The 25,241-nt window shown below is 49.4% G+C and overlaps 1 protein-coding gene across 20 annotated transcripts in view; it reads left to right on the top strand.

The window, feature by feature from the left end:
* The window catches only part of SMARCD3 (SWI/SNF related BAF chromatin remodeling complex subunit D3), a 290,614-nt gene that overhangs the window by 180,690 nt on the left and 84,683 nt on the right, over positions 1–25,241 (top strand). For all 20 annotated transcript variants that reach the window (XM_075917551.1, XM_075917539.1, XM_075917552.1 and 17 more), the window contains one exon: positions 18,723–18,845. In XM_075917551.1, the coding sequence (XP_075773666.1) occupies positions 18,723–18,845 (123 nt within the window). The remainder of the gene's footprint in view (positions 1–18,722; positions 18,846–25,241) is intronic.

Genomic DNA, 25,241 nt, shown 5'->3' with positions numbered 1-25,241 from the left:
AGTTTTGGGCACCACATTTCAAGAAAGATGTGGAGAAACTGGAGAAGGTCCAGAGAAGAGCAACAAGAATGATTAAAGGTCTAGAGAACATGAGATGTGAGGGAAGACTGAAAGAATTGGGTTTGTTTAGTTCTGCGCGGCAGCCCGGCTGAGCGGTGCAGAAGTCAGCCAAGCGTCATGGCGGGAGGCAACAGCGCCACCGAGAGGGAACAGCCAGGGGGTGGGGCCTGGACGAGCATACGTCTCTGACGTCAGGAAAGGGTGCTGGATTCAAAAGGAGGAAAGCGGAGCAGACACAGAGGAGACAGAGAGGAGAAAGGAGGAGGCAGAGGACAGTGAGAGAGAGAGTGAGAGAGATGCAGCAGGAGGAGGAGAAGAGAAACACAGAGTGAGAGGTAGGAGGGGGAGAACAGAAAGAGAGAGGCAGGAGGCAGACGAGAGCTGAGAGAGAGAGGGCGAGGCAGTAGGAGGAAAAGAGAGAGAGAGGCCGTTTGTGCTGCTTGCTCCCGTGCGGCGGCCTGGCTGAGCGGCGCAGAAGTCACCCGAGCGCCACGGTGGGAGGCGAAGTGGGGCGGGGCTGTGACGTACATGCCTAGGGGGCAGGGCCTGGGCAAGCGTGCATCCCCAACGGAGACAGAGGAGAGTGGAGAGAGAGTGAGAGGCCTCTGATGATAAAACAAGAAGCAATAGGCTTAAATTGTGGCAAGGAGGAGGTTTAGGCTGGATACTAGGAAAAACTTCCTAACTGCAAGGTGGTTAAACATTGGAATAAGTTGCCTTGGGAGGTTGTGGAATCTCCATCTCTGGAGATATTTAAGAGCAGGTTAGGTAGACATCAGGGTGGGTCTAGACAGTGCTTGGTCCTGCCGTGAGGGCAGGGGACTGGACTCAATGACCTCTCAAGGTCCCTCCAGTTCTAGTATTCTATGATTATGATCTTGGTGCTTGAGTTTTTATTCCTCTGCCTTCATCCAGCATAGAATTTTAGAAAACCAAGATCTGCATGGCCAATGAGGAAGGAAGTGTCTCTGTGGGGGCCATCAAGGGATGTCGCTACACAGCAAAGTGATTTCGAAATAACGTCTGTTATTCTGCAGTAACTATGCGAGCGTCTACCCAGCAATTCCGTTACTTCAGAATAATTTCAGAATAAAATGGCTTATTCGAACTCCTGTAAACCTCATTCTATGAAGAATAATGTCTATTCCAAAATAGATATTTCGGCATAGGGGTTGTGTAGACAGGGTAAAAGCTGTTATTTCGAAATAGGGGACCTTTAGACTTTCCCAGGGTGCCCTGCTGACTGCTCTGTCCACACTCAGCCAAAATCTATTCCCATGGCTGGGCCCCTGTGAGCCTCATGCATGCTCATGGCCCGCGCCATTCCGCTAACGGCCCCCCAGCACACTACATCATATCCTGCACGTGCAGGCCGGGTTGCACGCAGCATCCCAGCCTGCATGTGCTAGCAGTCGGCTGCTGAGCCAGGTAATGGCAGTGGCTCCGGGCTTGGTGGCAGCGCCAGCAGCGGCTCCGGGACCTGGGCATAAGGTTAGTGGGGGAGGGGGATTGGGTTAGAGTGGGGAGGGGAGGTGTGTGGCTCTGGGGAAGGGGAAGGTGGGAGTGCCCACAGCATGTCAGCTGCTCAGCGCACGTGCCCCAGTGTCTGGAGGGAGATGCGTGGTTGTAGTGGCAGCTCTACCTCCAGGACCCAAGAATTAGGTTGGGGGGGGGGAGTAGGGTGATTGGTATAGAGGGGAGCCGGTGCCTGGCTCTGGGTGGGGGGATTGGGTTAGGAGAGTGTGTGCCTGGCTCTGGGGAAGGGGAGGGGGATTGAGTTAGAGGTGTGTGTGTGTGTGTGTGTGTGTGTGTGTGTGTGTGTGTGTGTGTGTGTGTGTGCGCGCCTGGCTCTGGGGAAGGGGAGGGAGATTGGGTGGGGGGGGGGGTGTGTGCCTGGCTCTGGGGAAAGGGAGGAGGATTGGGTTAGAGGGGTGTGTGTGTGTGTATGCCTGGCTCTGGGGAAGGGGAGGAGGATTGGGTGGGGGGGGGGTATGCCTGGCTCTGGGGAAGGGGAGGAGGATTGGGTTAGAGGGTGTGTGTGTATGCCTGGCTCTGGGGAAGGGGAGGGAGATTGGGTTGGGGGGGGGTGTATGCCTGGCTCTGGGGAAAGGGAGGAGGATTGGGTTAGAGGGTGTGTGTGTGTGTGTGTGCCTGGCTCTGGGGAAGGGGAGGAGGATTGGGTTAGAGGGTGTGTGTGTGTGTGTATGCATGGCTCTGGGGAAGGGGAGGGAGATTGGGTTGGGGGGGGTGTATGCCTGGCTCTGGAGAAGGGGAGGAGGATTGGGTTAGAGGGTGTGTGTGTGTGTGTGTGTGCCTGGCTCTGGGGAAGGGGAGGGAGATTGGGTTAGAGGGTGTGTGTGTGGGTGTGGGTGTGTGTGTGTATATGCCTGGCTCTGGGGAAGGGGAGAAGGATTGGGTTGGGGGGGGGGTGTGCCTGGCTCTGGGGAAGGGGAGGAGGATTGGATTGGGGGGGGGGGTGTATGCCTGGCTCTGGGGAAGGGGAGGAGTAATGGGTTAGAGGGGTGTGTGTGTGTATATGCCTGGCTCTGGGGAAGGGGAGGAGGATTGGATTAGAGGGGGGGGTGTATGCCTGGCTCTGGGGAAGGGGAGGAGGATTGGGTTAGAGCACGGGGGGTGCCCGAGGGAGAGGAGGGGAAGAGCAGCCAGCGCACTTCCTGAGATCCGGGATCCCCAGGTACTGGCCCCACTTGTCTCTGTCCCCTCCTCCTGGCCAGACCTCTCCATGAGTATCCTGCCCCAGCACCCTGTCTCCTGCCCCTATCAGCACAATTGGGGCCACATTAGTGAGGCTTGGGGGGGTTTGAAGCGGTAGTGTTTTTGCATCCCACTTGTGTGGCCCCAACTGACTTTTCTGTGGGTCAGTGACCCCTGACTCAAAACAGGTTCCCCGCCCCTCTCATAAAGAAAGACAAGGCTGAAACATTTTGTTGTTGACATAATATTTTAAATAAAAATAAAGCCTGGTCAACAAGCCCACAATTTGGAAAAGGCCTCCATCTGGCCGCAGCATCATAACACTCCTGCACCCCCGCTGGCCGCAATCCTGAGCCTATCATACATTGGAACCCCTGTTCTGAGCCTCTCACATCCCCAAACTCCTGCACCCCCACATCCCCAGTCTTCTGCCACAACCCTCCTGCACCATCCACACACTGCAAATCTGTGTCCTGAGCCCATCATACTCCCAGCCTCCCTGCCCTGAGCCCCTCTTGCACTCCAGCCCAAACTCCTGCACCCCACATCCCCAGTCTTCTGCCACAACACTCCTGCACTATCCACACACTGCAAATCTGTGTCCTGAGCCCATCATACTCCCAGCCTCCCTGCCCTGAGCCCCTCATGCACTCCAGCCCAAACTCCTGCACCCCACATCCCCAGTCTTCTGCCACAACACTCCTGCACTATCCACACACTGCAAATCTGTGTCCTGAGCCCATCATACTCGCAGCCTCCCTGCCCTGAGCCCCTCATGCACCCCAGCCCAAACTCCTGCACCCTCACAGCCACAAGCCTGTGGCTTGCTCAGCACCCCAATCCTCCACCTGACCTCAACACTCTCCAGCCTGGAGCCCCCTCCCTGAGTCAGCATCCTCTTCTCTATTTCCTCCTGCACCCAAATTCCCTCCCAGAGTTTGCACCTCTCACCCCTTCCCAGTGCTTTTTTTTCTGAGCCATAATAGCAGTGGAGACAGCATGAAGAGCCGGGGCAAAGTTGTTGAGGGCCCCCCTCTCCCCCAAAAAAAGTTCCCTGGGATGGATGTAGCAGCACCTATTGCCCCCAGTGCGGCACTTTTTTTTTTTCTTCTCAACAACTTTGCCCCGGCTCTTCATGCTGTCTTCATTGCTATTGTGGCTTTTCGTCTGGAACGGGTTGGCCACCTCTGCCTTAAATCTTCAGCCTGTGCAGAACGGGCTTGTGGCACGCAGGAGGCCCTGACAGCCCTGAGCCACCCTGCAGCTGGACCTTCCTTGCTTTTCCCCCAATATGAGCCAGTTTGCTGCTCCCACCCAGTGGTCCATTTCTCCCAGGGAGCTATCAGACAGCTCTCAGAAGCCTTCCAGGGGCTGAAAAAGATGTGCTCTTTCCTAGTCTGGTGCGGAGATCCTGGACCTTAATTGGCGTGACGAGACTAACCTCCACATCTCCAGACCAAACACAGGAATGCCGATGTCTATGGCCAGATGGCCGAGAGCCTGCCCGACAAAAGGCACATCCACACACAGGAGCAGGTGTGGATGAAGATAAAAGCCCTGCCAGGCAGATGCCAGGGCAACTCCTGCTCCGGGGCAGAACCCCAAACCTGTCCTTATTTTAAAGACCTGGACTGCATCCTAGGGGTGGGGCAGTCCCTTTCCCTCCTGGTTGTGGACTCTGGGCTCAAGATGCCCGTCGTCATTCTCGTGGGGGGAGAGAGACGAGGAGGAGGAGGTGGTGAAGGAAGAGCAGGAGCCAGACGAGGCCAGCATTAGCACCCTCCTGACCCTGGATCCAGTACCCTTCCGTGTGGACGTGTCCCAGGTATCATCCGAGGCTGTGGAAGGAACAGCATGTGAGTGCCATCACTTTCCCTTCTCACATGGGGTGGAGGGGATGGGCACTCCTCATTTGGCCCTTGCTTCCCGGGGATCGTGCAGCAGCCTATGCAAATGGGAGCATGTGTCACTACTTCTGGCCACACAGCCCCACGAGGCTGCCACGGGGGACCTTTGTGCTATTGGCCATGGAGTATGTGGAGAAGCCTGCCATGCTCGTGACCCCAGGGTGGGACGCGCTCCCTCCCCCCCCCCAGGGTGGGACACCCTCCCTCCACAAGCCACTTCTAGAAGGAGGCTGGGGACGTCAACACACGCACACACACGCACGCACACACACACACTCTCTCTCTCTCTCTCACTCTCACTCACTCAGCAGTCCTGCACATGGGCATGCCCACACTCTTGGGGCAGCACCCACTCCCGGGGTCATCTGGGCTCACTGGCCAGAGAGCACATGGCCTTGCTCCAAGCACATCGCCTGCGACTTAGCCTAGTACTGTCTCTCTCGGCTCACAGATGAGGGCTAGGTTTCAAGCACAGTGTCTCCTGGGATGACTGACCATCTCTCTGTATTTTCCACAGCCGGACCAGCTGTGAGAGGGGGGCAGTCAACACTACCTGGGACAGCCTCCTGAACCCGAGGCATCCGCAGGAACCACAGACCCATGGGCAAGTTCCAGAGGCAGCACCTCGTGGCACTCTGATCCCTGGAGCAGACCTTTGACCACAGGCTCCAGGAGGACATCCATCTGCGTCATGAGACCTGGCTGGAGCTGCTGGAGCAGGACCTCTCTCTGTGCGCAGATGTGCACTCCCTCATTGTAAGAATGATGCCTGCTCCTGCTCCTGCTTCCACCTACCTGCTGTTGCTGTAAATCCTCCTCTCGCTCCGCCTCCCACTTCTCCCCCAACATTCTCCCCACCCCACCCTGTGGACACTGAGGCCCCCGCACCTGTGGCAGTGGGATGAGCAGAGCCAGGTGCCACTCCCACCTCAGCCCTGCGACTCTCCTCACCCCTCCCAGCTCCCTCCTCCTTCCTCCAAGGTTCTCATTCCCCCACCTCCCCACTCTCTCCTCTCCTCTTCCAGGTTCTCTCCCCAGTTTCTTTGACCCCAAATAAAAAAATAGAATTTGTTTTTCAAAAACAAATGTGTGGCTTATTTTGTCACCGGGGTGGGGGTGGAGGGTAGGGAGGGGTTAATGGAGGAAAGGTAGTGAGAGGTAAAGCAGAAGCCCCCACTGGCTCAGGATAGAGTGTCACTGGACCCCCAGGGAGAAACTCTCCCTTAGTGCCTCCTGGATGTGCATGGCCCCCTGATGGGCCTGCTGGATGGCAGCAGTGTGCAGTTGTTTGTAGGCCTTGCCAATGTGGTCAGCCTCTACCACCCCACCCTGACAGGAATGCCTCTCCCTTTTGCTCACACACATTGTGGAGTACACAACATGCAGTCACCACATGCAGAATGTTGTGCTCCCCAAGGTCCCGCCTCCTCCCAGGGTGAGGAAGCATCTGAATCGTGCCTTCAAATGGCTGAAGGTACCCTCCACAACCATGCTCAGCTGGCATTGTACCATTCATGAGAGGGGTTGAGGTGGCCAGGGAATGGCTTCATGAGCCAAGACTGGAGAGGATAGGCTGCGTCCCCCACCAGGCAGATGGGCATGTCCACGTCCCCAACCCTGATGGTGCGGTTGGGGAAGAAAATTCCGGCACATGCTAGAGTTGCTAAATACACGTGTGTTATGCGCCTTCTCCGACCACCCAACATAGATATCGGTGAACTGGTCCCGGTGATCCATCATGACCTGCAGGACCATTGAAAAGTATCCCTTACGGTTGATATACAGAGATGCCTAGTAGTTGGGGACTTGTATGGGGATGTGGGTCCCATTGATAGTCCCCTGCAGATGGGGAAGCCCATATCAGCAAACCAGGCGATGATGTCATCCACGTCTCCAAGGCTGATGGATGACTGTGCTCAGCAGGATGGTGTTGATGGCCGTGACCACCTGTAGGAGGAGACAGAGAATCACAGGTGTATCAGGGTACCTTAGAGTTCCCCCAGTCCACCCTCCTGGTCCCCCTCCTTCTTCTTCGAGTAGTGTCCCCTTGGGTGCTCCACTGTAGGTGTCGGGCTGGTCCCAGTGCCACAGATCGGAGATTCACCAGCAGTGGTCTAGCCAGACTGTGCATGCGTGCCGACCCTCGCGCCATTCACGCCCTTTCTGCTGCCTGGTCCAGCTCCCGCTACTTCCTCCTGACTGTCCTCGGGTCGCAGACGGAGTGAACAGCTTTTCCTCAGACAACCTGAAGAGAAAGAAATAAAACATACTTGTTAGTTATAGTTCATGATTAGTTAGCATTTCAAGTTCATAGTTAATATAGTAGTATAGTTCATAGTTTAAAAAAAAGAGAGGAGGATTTTTCTTAGCTATGCCTTTCAATATGCCACGGTCTCCCAGCTTCAAGAAGTGTTCTGCATGCCGGGACGCTATGCCTGCCTCGGACAGGCACTCAAGACATATAAAATGTTTAGGGGAAGGCCACAATCCTCAAAAATGTCTGCACTGCTCGAAGCAAACAACATGAGCAAGACGCAACAGGGACATGCGGCTGAAGATGCTTCTGTTCAACAAGGCCCTACAACCCGTTGGGCAAGGCTCCTCCGATGAGCCTCTGGCAGCAACTAAGTGAATGAGTGCTCATATAAAGAAAGCCGTGTCGCCTCGATTTCTACCACTGACACAGGTGAACTCAGCAGATAGGCCGGGAACCTCAGGCACAGCTTCTAGCCGCCATCCCGAGAAGCAGAAAACAAGCCACAGCACGTCAGCACCTAGTCCGTCCCGTTTTAGGTAACTGTCAACAGGCTCCTCTTTGGCGCCGAGATCGCAATAGGCACTGGCACCGACAAGGCTGCCGCTGATGCCGGCACCGCCACTACTGGCACCACGATCTTCAGTGGTACAGGACAGCACTTCGGCACTAACAGCTTCAGCGCCGATATGCCCGACAGTGGCACTGATGATTTCGGCACCGCCAGCTCCGGCACCACCAGCTCTGGCACCAACAGCTCTGGCACTGACAGCTTCAGCACCACGAGGCCTCCCCAATACTATCTTCAAGGGAGCCATCCCCAGTATCGATGAAAGTGAAACACACATCAAGGAGAATCATTACTCCTTCAAGCCTAGAACCTCCCCCTTTCTCTCCAGAGCCCTTATCTCCAGAACCAATCCGTTCCAGTGATGCGCGACATCACGGTCTCACCAGATCGTATCACCGCTCACCGCACTACTTCCCTTCCCCACAACGTTGCTATTGACATCAGTCACCACTGTCACCCAGTTATCGGCATAGCAGATCACAATCACCCAGGTCGCCTACGCTTTCAACTTGTTCTCACTACCACTATGGCGGCAGGAGTAGGTACTCTCCAAGGTACCACTGCTCTCGGCGGCATGAGCACAGATACACGGTCCCACGTTGTTACTCTGTGGAACGAGTTCGGTCATGCTCACCACACTCTCACCAATCACACGAGATGCATGGTGCTGCCTTGCCTACTCCCTCGGGCACAAGACCTCCCACCCCTACTGGGGAGATACCAGCTCCTATTCGGGGTACCCAAGTACACGAGGAACACACATCGGAGGATGAACAGCCACAGGGAATCTCCTCGACGGATCAATCCTGTCCTTCCCCCGATGACACGGTGTTCCCTGGAGACTCCTCGCCCACGGACGATGTTCAGCTGTTCCAAGAATTATTCAAATGTGTTGCTGAGAGCCAGGAGGTGCAGCTTACTGAGGTGCAACAGAAGCTACATTGCCTGCTGAAGAATCTGCAACCGTCCCAAAAAGATAAAGTGGCTTTACCGCTTAACGAGGCCATCCTTGAGATTTCTAATGATATCTTGCAAACACCCGCGTCCGCCCCTGCCACTAATAAAAAGGCAGACAAGAAGTACTTTGGGCATGGACTTCTTGTTTACCCATCCCCAGCCAAATTCCCTGATGATGGATGCAGCGCAGCAGAGGGCCAAAGCCCCTCAGAATAAAAATAACGGTAATGATAAGGATAGCAAACGTCTAGATCTCTTTGGCAGAAAGGTGTACTCTTCGGCCACTCTCACCTTAAGAATGGCCGACTATGTTGCACTCCTCGCTAATCATAATTTTGACAATTACACCAAGCTAGTGACACTCCTAGAACATTTACCAGATAGTAAATGCCAGATATTGAAGTCTGTGGTTCAAGAGGGGTATACTGCCTTGCACACGGCACTGCAAATTGCCCTTGATATTGCTGATGCTGCCACGAGAACAACTGCCACTTCGGTGGTTATGAGTAGAGCATCGTGGCTGCAACTTGCAGCGGTCCCCATGGTGCTGCAGTCCAAGGTAGAAGATCTATCCTTTGACATGCAGAGTCTCTTTGCCAAAAAGACGGATCAAGTTTTACACTCCGGTAAAGACTCCTGCATGACGCTTAGGACCCTGGACATGTACACCCCACTGTATCGCCGAAAGCGATACATTCCCTACCAGAGGCAGAGGCCTTTCTCTTATGCACCATCTCACTATAGGCAGTACAACTGGCAACGCCCTAGACAACACCCACAGAAATGACAACAGCAAAACAACAGAACGCCCAATCAACCAAACAGCCATCCGCAGGTTTGATACATCGGTTGAGGGCCTGCAAACTATTCCTCTTGTACATCACCCTAGCGAATCATCAAGGCTGTTCCACCATCTATTCAGGCCTTACCAACACCCATGGGCCTCAGTTACAATCGATCGATGGGTTTTAGAGCTAGTGAGATCTGGCTACGCAATCCCCTTCACATCATTGCCCCCTCCCTTCCCCCCCTCCCGTCCCACTTCAGGGACACCTCTCACGAGACTCTCCTAAAGCAGGAGGTTCAGCGTCTCATCGACATCGGAGCCGTAGAGAGAGTGCCTGACCAGTTCAGGAGCAGAGAGTTCTACTCCCATTATTTCTTGACAGAGGAAAAAATCAGGAGGTTGGAGACCCATTCTGGATCTCCACCGGCTCAATCGCTACCTCGGTAAGAACAGATTCAAAATGGTAACACTAGCATCCATTATTCCAGCTCTCAACACCAGGGATTGGTTTGCATCCCTTGACCTCCAGGATGCTTACTTTCATGTGACTATCCATCCGGCTCACAGACGATTTTTGAGATTTATAGTGGGCACAAATCATTACCAATACAGGGTTCTACCCTTCGGCCTCTCCTCAGCACCCAGGGTATTTTCAAAAACGCTAGCGGTAGTCGTGGCATTTCTTCGCTGACTAAGCATCACCATATTGCTGTATTTGGATGATTGCCTAATCAAGGCCCCCTCTTTCGATGAGACATTACAGGCAATCAATACGACAGAGTTGGTATTCGAAGCCCTCAGTCTCATAATCAATTCTTCCAAGTCCGCGATGAGTCCACAACAATCCCTCGAGTTTACCGGTGCTCGACTGGATTCCACGACGGCCAGGGCCTATCTTCCGCTGAACAGATTCCACATCATTCAAGACCTTGTACAAGTCCTTTTGGTGAGTCCCAAGCTTCCCATACTTACCTGCTTACAACTAATAAGGCACATGGCAGCCTCCACATACGTTGTAACGCATGCAAAGCTACACCTCAGATGCCTTCAACATTGGATAGCCACAATCTACCACCCAGGCAGCTGCGACGTCCACAGGATGGTCTCCATTCCGACTCCATTAAAAGATTTGTTAAAATGGTGGACGTCACCTGCCAATATGTCTCAGGCATTCCCTTTCATTGCCCCCGGCCTACTGTGCAGATTACTACAAATGCATCCCTGTTTGGTTGAGGGGCTCACATACAACTCGCCAGGGGTCAAGGCCAATGGAACGCCCCAGAGTCATTGCAATACATCAATTTTCTCAAACTGAGAGCAGTAGTCAATGCATGCAGACATTTCCTGAACGTTATTCGCGGTTGCACCATCCAAATTCTCATGGACAATATAACTACCGTTGACTACATCAATCGGCAAGGGGGAGCCAGGTCATGCTCTCTATGTGCAGAAGCAACACGACTATGGACATGGTGCATATGCCGCGGTATCCCTGTTACGGCAGCATGCCTTCCTGGGAAGGACAACATACTTGCAGAATCTCTCAGCAGATACTTCACCCCGCAGCACAAGTGGGAGTTGGACCATGTGGTGGTACAAGATCTTTTCCAATGCTGGCGGTACCCAACTATAGACCTCTTTGCCACACGTGACAACACAAAATGTTGACTTTATTGTTTCAGCGCAGCCACCGAACCAGCGTCTATGGGAGACGCCTTCCTCATCAGCTGGAGTCGTCATCTGCTATACGCCTTTCCTCCAGTCCCACTCCTCCCAAGGGTGCTGGAGAAAATATGTACAGACAATGCTACAGTAATACTCATAGCCCCGTTTTGGCCACAACCACCAAGGCTGCCCCTGCTACTTTGCATGTCCATTTGACGACCGTACTGCCTACCAAACCAACACAACTTCCTGACTCAACATTGCAACGGTGTCGTCCACCCTCAACTTAACCACCTGCACCTCACGGCATGGCTCCTAGCTGGCTACATTAAGCCAAATTCACCTGTTCCCAAGAAGTGAGGCGCATCCTGATTCATAGTAGGCAAGATGCTACCCGGGATACTTACATGTAGAAATGGTGATGATTCCGATCATGGAGCTCTCTCAACAATGTAGATCCATTCTCAGCTCCCATTCACCATATCCTCGTGTCGTACCTCGGTGTTTTCGTACCTCGGTACCTTCGGTGGTCTGGACTGTCAAGGTTTGAAATTAATCGAGCAGGTTTATTGTCAAATGCAAAGCTCTACCAGTTGGTAACAGAGATCAGTACAGTGTTACACCACTGGGCACTATGGCCCACGTTGACAAGGTACCAACACCAGGGAGGCCTATTGCCATATATCAGATATTAACAGCAGTTAGTCAAAGTTAAGTTACTGTGCATTCTTTAAGTTTAGGCAATGACACCTGCCGTTCAGGCGCCTAGTGCGCCCCCCCCCCCCCCCAAGGTCGGCCGGAGAGCACCCTCTGTGGTGTCCTTTTATAGACACGTACAAACAACTTACATCATTTCTTTACGTACCAGGTTACCACCCTCTGTTGCCTAGTTACCACCCTTCACCTTATGGAAGGGGGGCTTACTTACTATCCTTCATGCTGTCAATTTTGACCCGGTCCTGAACCTCGGTCGGTATGTGCATTAGTTTTTAGGGAGTCTTTGTACCAAGACATTTCTTATTAAGATGTTCCATTACTCTCCTTTGGCTTACAGTCTGTACCCAGTGCCTCCCTGTGTCCTTCCATGCTCGATCTAACTTACACAATCACACAATTATCAATAGGGCTTCTTTCTTGGCTCCTGTTACTGAACTGAAGTCTTACTAACTAGATTGCAGGCCTGTTGCTGTTTCCATGTTACAGGCCTTAGACCTGCTGACTCCATATTACTGACCCTCAACTTACTACACCTCGATTACGTCCTCCACTTGAAATGGTCGGGTCTTGCGATGTCTTCAGTCACGGTCCACCTAGTGGCGATTTTCTCTCTCTGGGATCGCGTAGATGGTTATATGATGTTTGCCCACCCACTCACCACGAGATTTCTCAAGGGGTTATCGAATCTCTACCCTCAATGAAGAGAGCCCCCTATCCATGGGACTTGGAACTAGTTCTGCAAGCACTAACACAACCCTCCTTTGAATCCTTGGCCATGTGAGACTTAATGATGCTGACAATGAAGGTCACTTTCCTTCTAGCAATTACATCAGCATGTAGAGTGGGGGAATTAGCAGCGCTATCAGTAACACCACCCTACACATTCTTCACTCCCCATGGGGTTATATTGAGGCCCCAGCCAACCTGTATACCAAAAGTAAATTCAGAGTTTCATATTAATGAGCCCAGAGTCCTCCCGACCTTCTATCCTAAGCCATACTTGTCACCCCAGGAAGCCCGGTGGCATACGCTAAACTTCCACCGTGCCCTAGCTTTCTATATTGATAGAACACGGAACTTTCAAAAATTACGGCATCTACTTGAACGCTCAAAGGGCCAACCATTGTGAGCACAGTGCATCTCCAAGCTGACAGTGGCATGCATTGTTCAGTGCTACTCACTACAGAAAAGACCACTTCTACACACATACGCAGCCCATTCCACTAGGGTGGTGGTGACCTCTACTGCTTTCCGGAGGGGGTTTCCCTGCAAGACATCAGTCGGGCCGCTACATGGTCATCCAGCTTTACCTCTGCAAGGCACTATGCCATCACGAACATCATACTGCAAGATTCTGCAGTTGTCTCCACAATACTTTCTACAGTGGGACATTTATAGCTCTGAATCCCACCACCAAGAGTCAGGTTACTGTTGTAAAGTCACCTACCCACGGGGACACTACTCGAAGAAGAAGAGGAAGTTACTCACCTTGTGCAGTAACGAGAGTTTTTTGAGAAGTGTGTCCCCGTGGGTGCTCCATGACCCGCCCTCCTCCCCTCTTTTGAGTCTCTCCTTATAAGTCTTTCAGATATTCTCCGCTTAGGAGGAACTGGCGGGAGCCGGACCACGCAGCAGAAAGGGCGCGAACGGTGCAAGGGTTGGCACGCATGCGCAGTCCGGCTAGACTGCTGCTGGCAAATCTCGGATCTGTGGCACCAGAACCAGCCTGACACCTACAGTGGAGCACCCACGGGGACACACATCTTGAAGAACTCTCGTTACTGCACAAGGTGAGTAAGTTCCTCTTCCCACTCACCAGGAGCAACACCCCCAATTACCCCATCCTCTGGCAGGGTTTTGGGAGGGCGGAACTGAAAATAGCTTCCCAGGAAAAGGACTTGCACCACCCTCAGCCCCCCTTTCTCTAGGGAAGCCCATTCCTTTATTCCACCACCCTCCTGGGACAATAGCCCGAGAATGCCAGATCTGCATGACCAGGGCCCCAATGGTTGATCTCCTCATGCCGAACTGGTTCCCCACAGATTGGTAGCTATCTGGTGCAAAGAGCTTCCAGAGGGCGATGGTGACATGCTTTTGGAGGGGGATGGCAGGTCTCATATGAGTGTCCTGTCATCTGAGGGCAGGGGCGAGCCACTCTCAGAGCTCCGTGAAAGTGTCCTTCCTCATTCTGAAGTTCTGGAGCCTTTGCTGCTCCATGACAATCCGGTCCCACCAGTCTGCACTGGTGTCCAGACTCCAGAGGTGGTGGGGCACGGTGTCCAGGGGAGGACAGGCGGGATCCAGCTGCATGAGCCATGCCCACAGATATCCAAGGAGGGTTTTCCAGAAGAGCTGGGTTTGGGTTCCTGCAGAGCATTGGAGGCATCATGCTGAAACTGCTGTGTGACTTGCAGCACTAGCTGCAATAGCTGAAGACTGCCTGGAGGCAGCTCTGGCTCCATAGCAGAGAGTGCTATGGTGTCCAGAAGCAGGGCAACCAGAGCATAGAGTGGAAATGCATTGCTATCCCTCAGAGAGGTAGGCAAGCAAGCAGAAAAACCTGAGAAATGGCTGTCTTGGGGGTCCCTTTAAGCCTCAAGCAGCAGCCACACGAAGTAACTACTGACCTTATGCCCTACCTTAACTGGTTCTAGGTTGCCTTAAATGCGATTCAGTGTCCAGTCACTGTGGATGCTCTATTTCGAAATAGCTAAGTGTTATTTCGATGTGCATTTTTGTGTGTAGATGCCCTATTTCGAAATAAGTTATTCTGGAAAATCTCTTCCAGAATAGCTTATTCCAAAATAAATGTGCAGTGTAGATATAACCATGGTGATAGTCAAGGTTTGAGTATGAGGGTAATGATTCTTCAGATCCTCAATTTCATGACCTATTAATGGAGTGGTGAAGTCCTTTAGCATGTTTTAGAATTTGACAAAGTCCATTAGTCTGCATTGACTAATCAGAATTTGTGGGTCTTTCTTGTTGCATTAACAATAAGTCCCGTGGCACCTTATAGACTAACAAATTTATTGGAGCATAAGCTTTTGTGGGCAAAGACCCACTTCGTCAGATGCATGTAGTGGAACGCATCTGATGAAGTGGGTCTTTTCCCACAAAAGCTTTTGCTCCAATAAATCTGTTAGTCTTTAAGGTGCCACAGGACTTCTCATTGTTTTTTCAGATTCAGACTAACACTGCTCCCCTTCTGATTCTTGTTGCACTGGAGTTGGGAGAGCTCTGCTCACTGCTTTACTGAGGTGATGGTCTTTTCTGAGACCATGGCTAGTTTGTAATATCCTCTATATGAACAGCTGGTTTGAAGAACAGCTTGCAGATGTGAGTTACACAGTCTGCTTGTTTCTCCAGGTATCTTTGAGTCCACCACTTATTAGTTATTATTTGTGTAGCACACATGCATACAGATAGACTGTCCTGGCCCAGGGAAGCAGCTTTTGGGTGTGTCTACACTGCTGTAAAAACCAACCTCTGTTAGCTGACTTAGGCTCATGTGAAGCTTGGGCTGTGAGGCTATGAAATTGCAGTGTAGCAGTGAACTTGGGTTGGAGTACAGGTTCTGGCAACCCATGAGTAGTGAGGGTCTCAGAGCCTGAACTCCAGCCTTAGCCTAAATCTTTACATTGAAGTTTTATGGCTCTCCAGCTTGAGCCCCAAAAGCTGGAGTGAGCTAACATGAGCCAGTCATAGTTATTTTTCTGCAACATAAACAGATTATTTGAGTGCACCATGTTAGACCTGAAGATTTTATGATCTAAAAGCAAAATGCATAGAATACAGGACACACCAGGAAATCCGTAGGTAGGCTTCATTTAGAGTTGTTATTCATAATTGTTCTACAATTTTTCCTTGTGGCACAATAAGATACAAGTTCTGATAGGTAAGGTGCAGCTGACTTGTGCAAGAACATGAGAGAAGTATGAAAAGCTTAAAATTGATGTGCTAGGCAAGGGGGGACCAAAAGAGGGTTACAAAAAGAGGTGGCATGTAGTCTAGTTGATGGTGATGAAAGATAATTGTACCTGTCTTATTTTGAATGGACTCGAGTGGGCAATTTAGATATCCTAGACATCAGAGTGGAAAAACTAGCAGCAAAGAGAGAGAAACAGCAGGGCATAAACAAGTGGCTCTTTGGACCATGTCATTGGAGATGAAGGGTCAAATTTTTGTTACATTGAGGAAGGAAGAAGAAACAGACGTATTTGGATACAGCCTGAAAATGAGAGGAAGGAGTTGAAGAAAGCCTCCAGGTTGCAAGTCAGGGTAACTGGGAAGATGCTGATGTTATCCATGGTAATCAAGTAAGTGGAGAGGGTTTAAGAAGTCAAATAAGAAGGTCAGTTTGAGTCATGATAAGTTGGAATAGTTAATGAGCCTTGCAGGAAGAATTATTGAGTGTGGGGCAGGTCAAACAGTGATGTGGGTTTGTGAGTCATCCAATAAGGTATCAGAGGGGTAGCTGTGTTAGTCTATAACTTTAAAAAACAAAGAGTAGCCCCGTGGCATCTCAGAGACTAATAATATAGTAATATAGATAGCATCATGAACTTTCCTGGGCAAAACCCACTTCTTCAGATGAGCATGAGACCAGAATGTATGATATTTATGGAGATTATAAAGTCTGTATGCAGAGTAATTGTAGCTACAGAGTACTCTGTAGTTATTACAGAGACTAGGTGGGTGAGCTAATATCTTTTACTGGAACAGCCACTAGTGACAGAAACAAGCTTGTGAGCTACACAGAGCTCTTCTTCAGCTTGTCTCTTTTACTATTGTAAGGTCTGATAGTTTACTAAAGCAGCTTGTGTGTTTCATACCTAGGAGTATACCACACTGGTAGCCAAAAGAATATTATGAGTGATCCAAGCACTGGAGAGATGGGGGAAATAGCTGTGCTGGGAGTAGAGGAATGTGATGGGGATCCTGGAGTGCATGTGATATACGGGCCATTTGGACTGGCAGCAGCTTGTGCAGGAGATAGAGTAGTGTGTGGGTAGACCATACAAGTAAAGCTATGCAGGATAGGGAAATATGGTGAGTGGGGTGGAACTGCTAGTGCATCTAGTTTCAAGTTCAGATACTTCAAAAATGTGTGCCAGTATAACAGAGGTATCCAAACTTACTGAGCCTCTGTGCCACATACAACAGTCTTCAAAAGTTCAAGAGCCAAGGCATGCATCTCAGGGCTTGGAGCAGAGTAGTGAGGTTATAGAGAGAGGGTCTCAGGTCTTCAGCCCAACAGGAGGTGCATGGAGGGGCTCAGGGCTTCAGCCCTATGGGAAGCTAGGGTTCTTGGAGTTTCAACACCACTCTTGCTGTAGCCCTGAACCCTGGCTGGCGTTCCCTGAGACCACCCCTTCCTGATGGGCAGAGCCAGAGACCATGCAGGGAGCTTATGGGTTCATAAGCTCCCCCAGATTTTTGCCAGAATTTGCTAGCCACTTTCCATCACATGGTACCACTGGGCCCCCTCCCTATATGGAAGCAGCTGCATCTGGCAAATTCTGAGCTGAGACCATGGTGAGAAGCTACAGCAAATCTCTGGGAGTTGCAGGAAGACCCATAGAGGGTAAGAGTAAAGGTGTGACTAAAGTTTTTTTTGGGAAAAACCTTTAATTTGGGCCTCCTCTCTCTCAGCAGATTCTAGTTGTCTCTGGCAGAAGACCTGAATTCCTCCACAAAGTCTGTAGGTGGAGAATTGGTGGGGGGAGGGGTGCTCTAGTGTAGGGGGTTACATGTGCCATGCTTTAGCTGTGGGTTGCATGTGGCTTGTGAGCCACAGTTTGGCCACCCCCGCAATATAAAAATCTGGATTGAGTCATCCATGAAGGACATTAATATGGCAAGAGCTTTGCCTTTGGGTATGTCTAGACTACATCCCTCTGTCGCCAGAGGGATGTAAATTAGACATACCATAATTGCTAATGAAGTGGGGATTTAAATATCCCACACTTCATTAGAATAAAAACGGTCGCTGCTTTTTGCTGCCGCAGCACTTTGCCAACAACAAGCGGCAGTCTAGACGGGGGTCGGTCTACAAGGAAAGCCTTTTCCGACTGATCCCTTATGTGCCTCATGGAACGAGGTTTACAGGATCGGTTGGAAAAGGCTTTCCTTGTTGACCGATCCCCATCTAGACTGCTGCTTGTTGTTGGCAAAGTGCCGCGGCAGCAAAAAGCGGCGACCATTTTTATTCTAATGAAGTGTGGGATATTTAAATCCCCACTTCATTAGCAATTTTGGTATGTCTAATTTGCATCCCTCTAGCGACAGAGGGATGTAGTCTAGACATACCCTTTGTATACTCAACAACAGAGTCTGGAACTGAGAGGCAAAATGTGATTGTTTTAATGCTTCTGTGTTAATCTTTTTACAATAAATAGTTTTCAAAAAGTCTGTAAAAACAGAAGGGCATAGTTTCCACTGCTGGGTGGTGTGCACAGTACCCTTCTTTCTTCCTTGGTTTATGAGCGGAATTTTGAGGCCCAGCATTTCCGTAAGTTTTGTTATATACTAAGGATGTTAAATTGTGTTTAATTGACTAATCAAGTAGTTGATGGAATTTCCATTGCTTACTTGATTAGTTGATAAGGGGGGAAACTGCAGAGCCACGGCAGGGTTAGCTTCCAGCCCAGGAGCTAACCCTGCTGCAGCTCTGCTTTTTAAATGTAGTAAGAGCTGGGCAGCAGAGGTTCAGGCTCTGGGATCAGGCATAAGCTGGGACAGCTGAGTTTTGGCTTGCGCCCAGTTCCCCTCTGCGCCTTTGCCTCCTTCTCTCCCTCTCCCCCCTCCCCCCCAGCATTGGCTCCTGCTTCTCCCCTCTAATAGAGGTGGCAATGGGGGAAAGAAACGACTAGTAGAATAGTAGACTACTCATCTAGTTGCTTACATCCCTGTTATATACCCAGGAACAAATGTAGACCTGAAATAAGCTGGTGCAATTCCACTGAGCACTCAGAGTCTACAGTGATAGGAAGTCATATAAATACTTAGATACATCTGTATCCAGGGTTGCCACATGCCCCGAATATGCCCTTTGCCTGTAATTTTCTATTTTTGTTTATTTAACAGCAAAAACGGAAATTGAGGCTTTACATCTCCAACACCTTCAACCCTGCAAAGTCAGATGCTGATGACTCTGATGGCAGCATTGCATCCTGGGAGCTGCGAGTGGAAGGGAAGCTCTTGGATGATGTAAGACTTAGTTACATTTCTCTCTGCGTTAGAGTTCAGAAGGATCTGTAAGTTCCCGTTGTGTTCTCTAGGATGTTGGGCTGTCGCAGAGAATGCCAGTGTAAGAAAGGATGTCTCCATGTAAGAGTGGGAGGGCCATTGCTGCTGTGGAAGCATTAATATCTAGCAGAAGCACCAGTATAAATGCGATTCTGTGGCATGTGGGCAAAAAGGGAGGAGAGTGGGCATGATACTGACAGAAGAAAAGAAAGAGGGGAAGAAGATGGGGTAAGGACTGCACTGGGGTCAAATTCACTCCATTTTTAGGCATAAGTTGGATTTGGGCCATACCTTATGGGACAGGTCACATCTGGGGAAGTCTAAGCTTCAGTGTTTCCAGATGGTGTGCCCTGAGCAGGACAGGCTTCATTGTTAGGTGGGGTAAGCTAGAAGGGGAAGAAGTGGATTAGAATGATACATGTTCATAGGAAGTGTAAGATAGCATATGTAGTGGGTCAGAACCAGGTTGGAACAGGATTATAATTTTTATTGCAGTAATGTCCAATGCTTCGAGTCAGGATTTTAGACCCTTTCTGCTAAGAGCAGCACTCATATGTATAGTAAAGACAGTCTGTCATATTCTAGGATGCAATCCAGACCAGGGAGGGGTTGTCACTGCCTGCCGTGAAACTTTGGGTAACTCTTAGTCTATGTCTACACTGGCGGGTTCTTGCGCAAGAATGGCTGTTCTTCTGCAGAGCAGCCACACTGCCCACCCGCTCTTGTGCAAGAAGATTTACAGTAAAGCGTGGTAAGAGAGGGATTCTTGTGCAAGAGCTACGCTCTTTTCTAACAAGTGTAAGCTCTCTTGCGCAAGAGGGCAGTGTGGACGCACGACAGGGGCTTCTTGCGCAAGAAAGCCCTATGGAGAAAATGGCCATCAGAGCATTCTTGCTCAAGAGGGCATCCACACTGCCACGGATGTTCTTGCACAAAAGCACATGGCAGCATGGACATGTTCTTGCGCAAGAGTTCTTGCACAAGAACCCATGTGCAAGATGTTCTTGCGCAAGAACCTGCCAGCGTAGACATAGCCTAAGTGTTTTGCTGTTATTGTTCCTTGCCTGTTTGGGTGCATGCAAACAGTCTAAAAGCATGCAGGTTCCATGTCTGTGTATAGCTGCAACCCTGGTCCAGCAGCTTTGACCCCAGCATCCTACCAGACAACCCCATTCACACTCTGGCTTCCACCAGCCTTGGTTACTACTTGCAGGGTGACCCCACCACACTCCCAGACCTGAATTTTCTTCAGACATGTATTCTGCGCTATCCAGCCCTTTCGTGGAAGGTTCAAATGTTAAAGGTCCATTGTTCCTGTAAAGGGTCAATATTCAACAACTTGCTACTTTAATTGGAATTACCAAACAGTTCAACACAACACTGAACTGGTTTAAAAGAAAAAAATCAAGCTTATTAATAAAAGATGGCATTATGAGCAAAATAAAGTATTAGTTATTATTTTCAGAAATGGTTACAAAAGAAATTAAGGTAAAACACTTTCTGTAACTGAAAAAATGAGAATATAAGAATGGCTATACTGGGTCAGACCAAAGGTCCACCTAGCACAATGTCCTGTCTTCCAACAGTGGCCCCAGAGGGAGTGAACAGATCAGTTAGCAATCAAGTGATCCATTCCCTGTCACCCCTTCCCAGCTTCTGGCAGAGAGGCTAGGGACATGATCCCTGCCCTTCCTGGCTGATAGCTAATGATGGATTTACTATCCGTTAATTTATCTAGGTCTTTTTTTTAATCCAGTTCTAATCTTGGCCTTCCCAATATCCTCTGGCAAAGAGTTTTAATAATTTTAATAATGGAGATTGCCTATCTCCTAGAACTGGAAGGAACCTTGAAAGGTCATCGAGTCCAGTCCCCTGCCTTCACAGCAGGACCAACTACCACCCCTGATGAATTTTTGCCCCAAATCCCTAACTGGCCTCCACAAGGATTGAAGTCACAACCCTGGGTTTAGCTCAAACCACTGAGCTATCCCTCAGTTCTATTGGTTGACTGTCCGTTCTGTGAAGAAATGCTTCCTTTTGTTTGTTTAGCGTTGCCTATTAATTTATTTGATGACCCCTCATTGTGTTATGAGGAGTAAATAACGCCTACTGGCTGTACACCAGTCATGATTGTATAGACCTGTATTGTATCCTGCCCTTAGTTGTCTCTTTTCCAAGATGAATAGTCCCAGTTTTATTAATTTATCTTCCTACAGAAGCTGTTCAGTACCCCAGTAATTTTTGCTCCCTTTTTCTGAACCTTTTCCAATTTCAGAGTTTCTTTTTTGAGATGGGGCCATCACATATTCATGCAGTAGTGAAGATGTGGCTGTACCATGGATTTATACAGAGGCAATATAGTATTTTCTATCTTCTCTATCCCTTTCTTAATGATTCCAAACATTCAGTTCACTTTTCTGACTGCTGCTCCACACTGGGTGGAAGTTTTCAGAGAACTATCTACAAAGATCCCAAAATCCCTTTCCTGAGAGGGAACAACTAATTTAGACCCCATCATTTTATATGTGTAGTTGGGATTATACTTTCCAATGTGCACTGCTTTGCATTTAGCAGTATTAAATTTCATCTGCCATTTTGTGCCCCAGTAATCCAGTTTTATGAGACCCTTTTGTAACTCTTCACAGGCTGGCTGGTACTTAACTGTCTTAAGTAGTTTATTTTCTGCAAATTTTGCCACGTCATTGTTTACTCCCTTTTCCAGATCATTTATGAATATGTTAAATAGGATTGGTCTGAGTATGGACCCCCGGGAGATACCACTATTTACCTCTCTCCATTTTGAAAACCAACCATTAATTCCTACCCTTTCTTTCCTATCTTTTAACCAACTACCAAACCATGGGACGATCTTCCCGCTTGCCCCATGACAGCTTATTTTGCTTAAAAACCTTTGGTGAAGGATCTTTCCAAAGGCTTTCTGAAAATCTAAGTACACTATATCCACAGGATCCCGTGCCCACATGCGTGTCAACCCCCTGAAAGAAATGAAGTAAATTTATCAAACGTGATTTCCTTTTCAAAAACCATGTTCATCATAATTTGTTGGAGAAGACTCATTGATATGTCTGACAATTTTGTTCTTTACTCTAGTTTCATCCAGTTTAGCCAGTACTGAAGTCAGATTTACTGGGTAAATTGCTGGGATCTTCTCCAGAGCCCTTTTTAAAAATTGGCGTCACAATAGCTATCTTCCATTCATTTGATATAGAAACTGATTTAAATGATAGGTTTCAGACTACAGGCAGTCCCCGACTTACGCGGATCCGACTTATGTCGGATCCGCACTTACGAACGGGGCTTTCTCGCCCCGGAGGTCGGGGCGAGAAAGCCCCGTTCGTAAGCTGCTCCGGTGCCCCTGGTCTTCTGGAGACCGTCTCCAGCAGACCAGGGGCACCGGGCGAGTTCCCGCGCTTCTGAGGCTTTGCCAGAGCAAAGCCTCAGAAGCGCGGGGAACCGCCGCTGCTGCCGCTTCAGTGTGGGTGCCTGTGGTCTTTGCCTGTGATCTTTGCTCTGGCAAAGCCTCAGAGGCGCGGGACCCCCCCGCGGCTGCGGCTTCAGTCTGGGTGCCTGTGGTCTGCTGGGGACCGCCCCCAGCAGACCACAGGCACCGGGACTGAAGCGGCAGCAGTGGTGGTTCCCCGCGCCTCTGAGGTTTTGCCAGAGCAAAGCCTCAGAGGCGCGGCACCCCGCTGCTGCTGCGGCTCTGCTCCCCGTGTCCCTGGTCTGCTGGGGGGGGGGGGCGCAGCTAGTGTGCCCCCCCCCCAGCAGACAAGGCTTTTGTTTTGGACCCTGGGGTAGAGCAGCTGGGGCGCTGCCGATTGGTCCTGCAGCGCCGCTCTGGGCACTACTGGACCAACCCGGCAGCACCCCAGCTGCTCTGCCCCAGGTCCTGATTCAGCCGCTGCTGGTCAGTTTCAGCAGCGGCTGAATCAGGACGCCTGGGGCAGAGCAGATGGGGTGCTGCTGGGTTGGTCCAGTAGCACCGAGGAGCGGCGCTACTGGAGCAACCCAGCAGCACCCCAGCTGCTCTGCCCCAGGCGTCCCCAAGTCAGCTTCTGCTGAAACTGACCAGCGCTGACTACAGGAAGCCCGAGGCAGAGTTGCTCTGCTCCGGGCTTCCTGGAATCAGCTGCTGATCAGTTTCAGCAGCAGCTGACTTGGGGACGCTTGGGGTTCTTAAGTTGATTCTGTATGTAAGTCAGAACTGGCGGTCAGTTTCAGCAGCGGCTGAATCTGGACGCCAGTTCCAACTTACATACAGATTCAACTTAAGAACAAACCTACAGTCCCTATCTTGTACGTAACCCGGGGACTGCCTGTACAGGTAATTGTTCTGCAATTTCACATTTGAGTTCCTTCAGAACCCTTGGGTGAATACCATCTGGTTCTAGTGGCTTATTACTGTTTAATTTATCTATTTGTTCCACAACCATCTCTAATGACACCTCAGCCTGGGACAATTCCTCAGATTTGTCACCTACAAAGAATGGCTGAGGTGTGGGAATCTCCCTCACATCCTCAGCCAGGAAGACTGATGCAAATAACTCATTTAGTTTCTCAGAAATGGCTTTATCGTCCTTGAGCTCTCCTTTAGCATCATGGGGTTGGTCCTTCTTCAAGCAGGAAGGTGGACTAAATGACCTCCTGATGTCTCTTCTAAACCTGTTCTTCTAGGGTTCTGTGATCATCCAGTGGCCCGCTGGTTATTTAGCAGGATTCCTGCTTATGATGTACTTTAAAAAATAGCTGTTACTTTCTGAGTCTTTGGCTAGCTGTTCTTCATTTTTTTCCTTCCTAAATATATTTTTACTCTTAATTTGCCAGAGTTTATGCTCTGTTCTCTTTTTCTCACTACGATTTAACTTTCACTTTCTAAACGATGTTTTTTTGTCTCTTGATGCTTCTTTTATCTTGTGTTTATCCATGGTGGCACTTTGGTGGTTCTCTTATGTTTTTTAATTTGGGGCATACATCAAAGTTGAACGTCTATTATGGTGTCTTTACAAGTTTTCATGCAGCTTGCAGAGATTTCCACTTTCAGTGCTGTGCAGTACCTTTTAATTTCTGTTTAACTTCATTTTTATGTAGTTCGCCTTTCTGAAATTAAATGCTACAGTGTTGGGCTGCTGTGGTACTTTCTCTGCCACATGGATGTTTAATTATATTATATAGTAATAGAGAGGTAGCCGTGTTAGTCTGATCTTGCTTAAAAAAAAGGAAAAACTATATAGCACTTTAAAGACTAACAAGATGGTTTAATAGGTGTTGAGATTTCGTGGGCCAGACCCACTTCCTCAGATCACATTCTGGAAGAGAATTGGCATGACCATATATACCAAAGGAATACAATGAAAAAAGTGAACACATTATTAAACTGACAAATCAGATGTGTTCGCTTTTTTCATTGTATTCCTTTGGTATATATGGTCATGCCAATTCTCTTCCAGAATATGATCTGAGGAAGTGGGTCTGGCCCACGAAATCTCATCACCTATTAAACCATCTTGTTAGGCTTTAAAGTGCTACATAGTTTTTCCTTTAATTATATTACAGTTACTATTACCAACCAGTCTAGCTATATTGACCTCTTGGACCAGGTCCTGTGCTCCACTTACGACAAAAATCCAGAATTGCCTCCCCTTTTGTAGGTTCCAGAACCAGCTGTTCCAAGAAGCAGTCATTTAAGATGTCAACAAAATTTATCTCTGCATCTTGTCCTGGGGTGATGCATATCCAGTCAATATGGGGATAGTTAGAATCCCCCCATTATTACTGAGGTTTTTATTTGAATAGCCTCTCTAACCTCTCTGAGCATTTCACAGTCACAATCACCATCTTTATGAGGTGGTTAGTAAGACTATTTTAGAGCTTGAAATTACTGTCTATAAAGGTTTTTATGGTACAGTTTGGTTCATTTAAGATTTTTACTTCATTTGATTTTGTACTTTCTTTCACATATCGTACTTCTTTCATATATAGTACTACTCCCACACCAGAACATATTTTGACCTTCTTATATATTTGGATCCTGGTATTACTGTGTTCCATTCATTATCATTCCACCAAATTTCTGTAATACCTATTATAGCTATATCTTCATTTAATACGAGGCAGTCTAATTCACCCATTTTACTCTTTCGATTTCTAGCATTGGTATATAAGAGCACTTTTATTGGTATACTAGCCAATTAGCCCGTCATAAGATGGGATTTTCAGGTCTCTCCTCCACTTCGGTCTTCTCTCCTGAGCCTCTGGTCTCTCGCTCCATGTCTCTCTCTCTTTCCTTCTCCTGTCTCCCCCCCCTCTCTCAGCTCTCCTCCGCCTTCTACCTCTCCC

This window comes from Pelodiscus sinensis, unplaced genomic scaffold, assembly GCF_049634645.1.
Source record: "Pelodiscus sinensis isolate JC-2024 unplaced genomic scaffold, ASM4963464v1 ctg63, whole genome shotgun sequence".
NCBI classification, from domain to species: domain Eukaryota; kingdom Metazoa; phylum Chordata; order Testudines; family Trionychidae; genus Pelodiscus; species Pelodiscus sinensis.
This window is presented reverse-complemented; position numbering and strand designations above follow the sequence as displayed.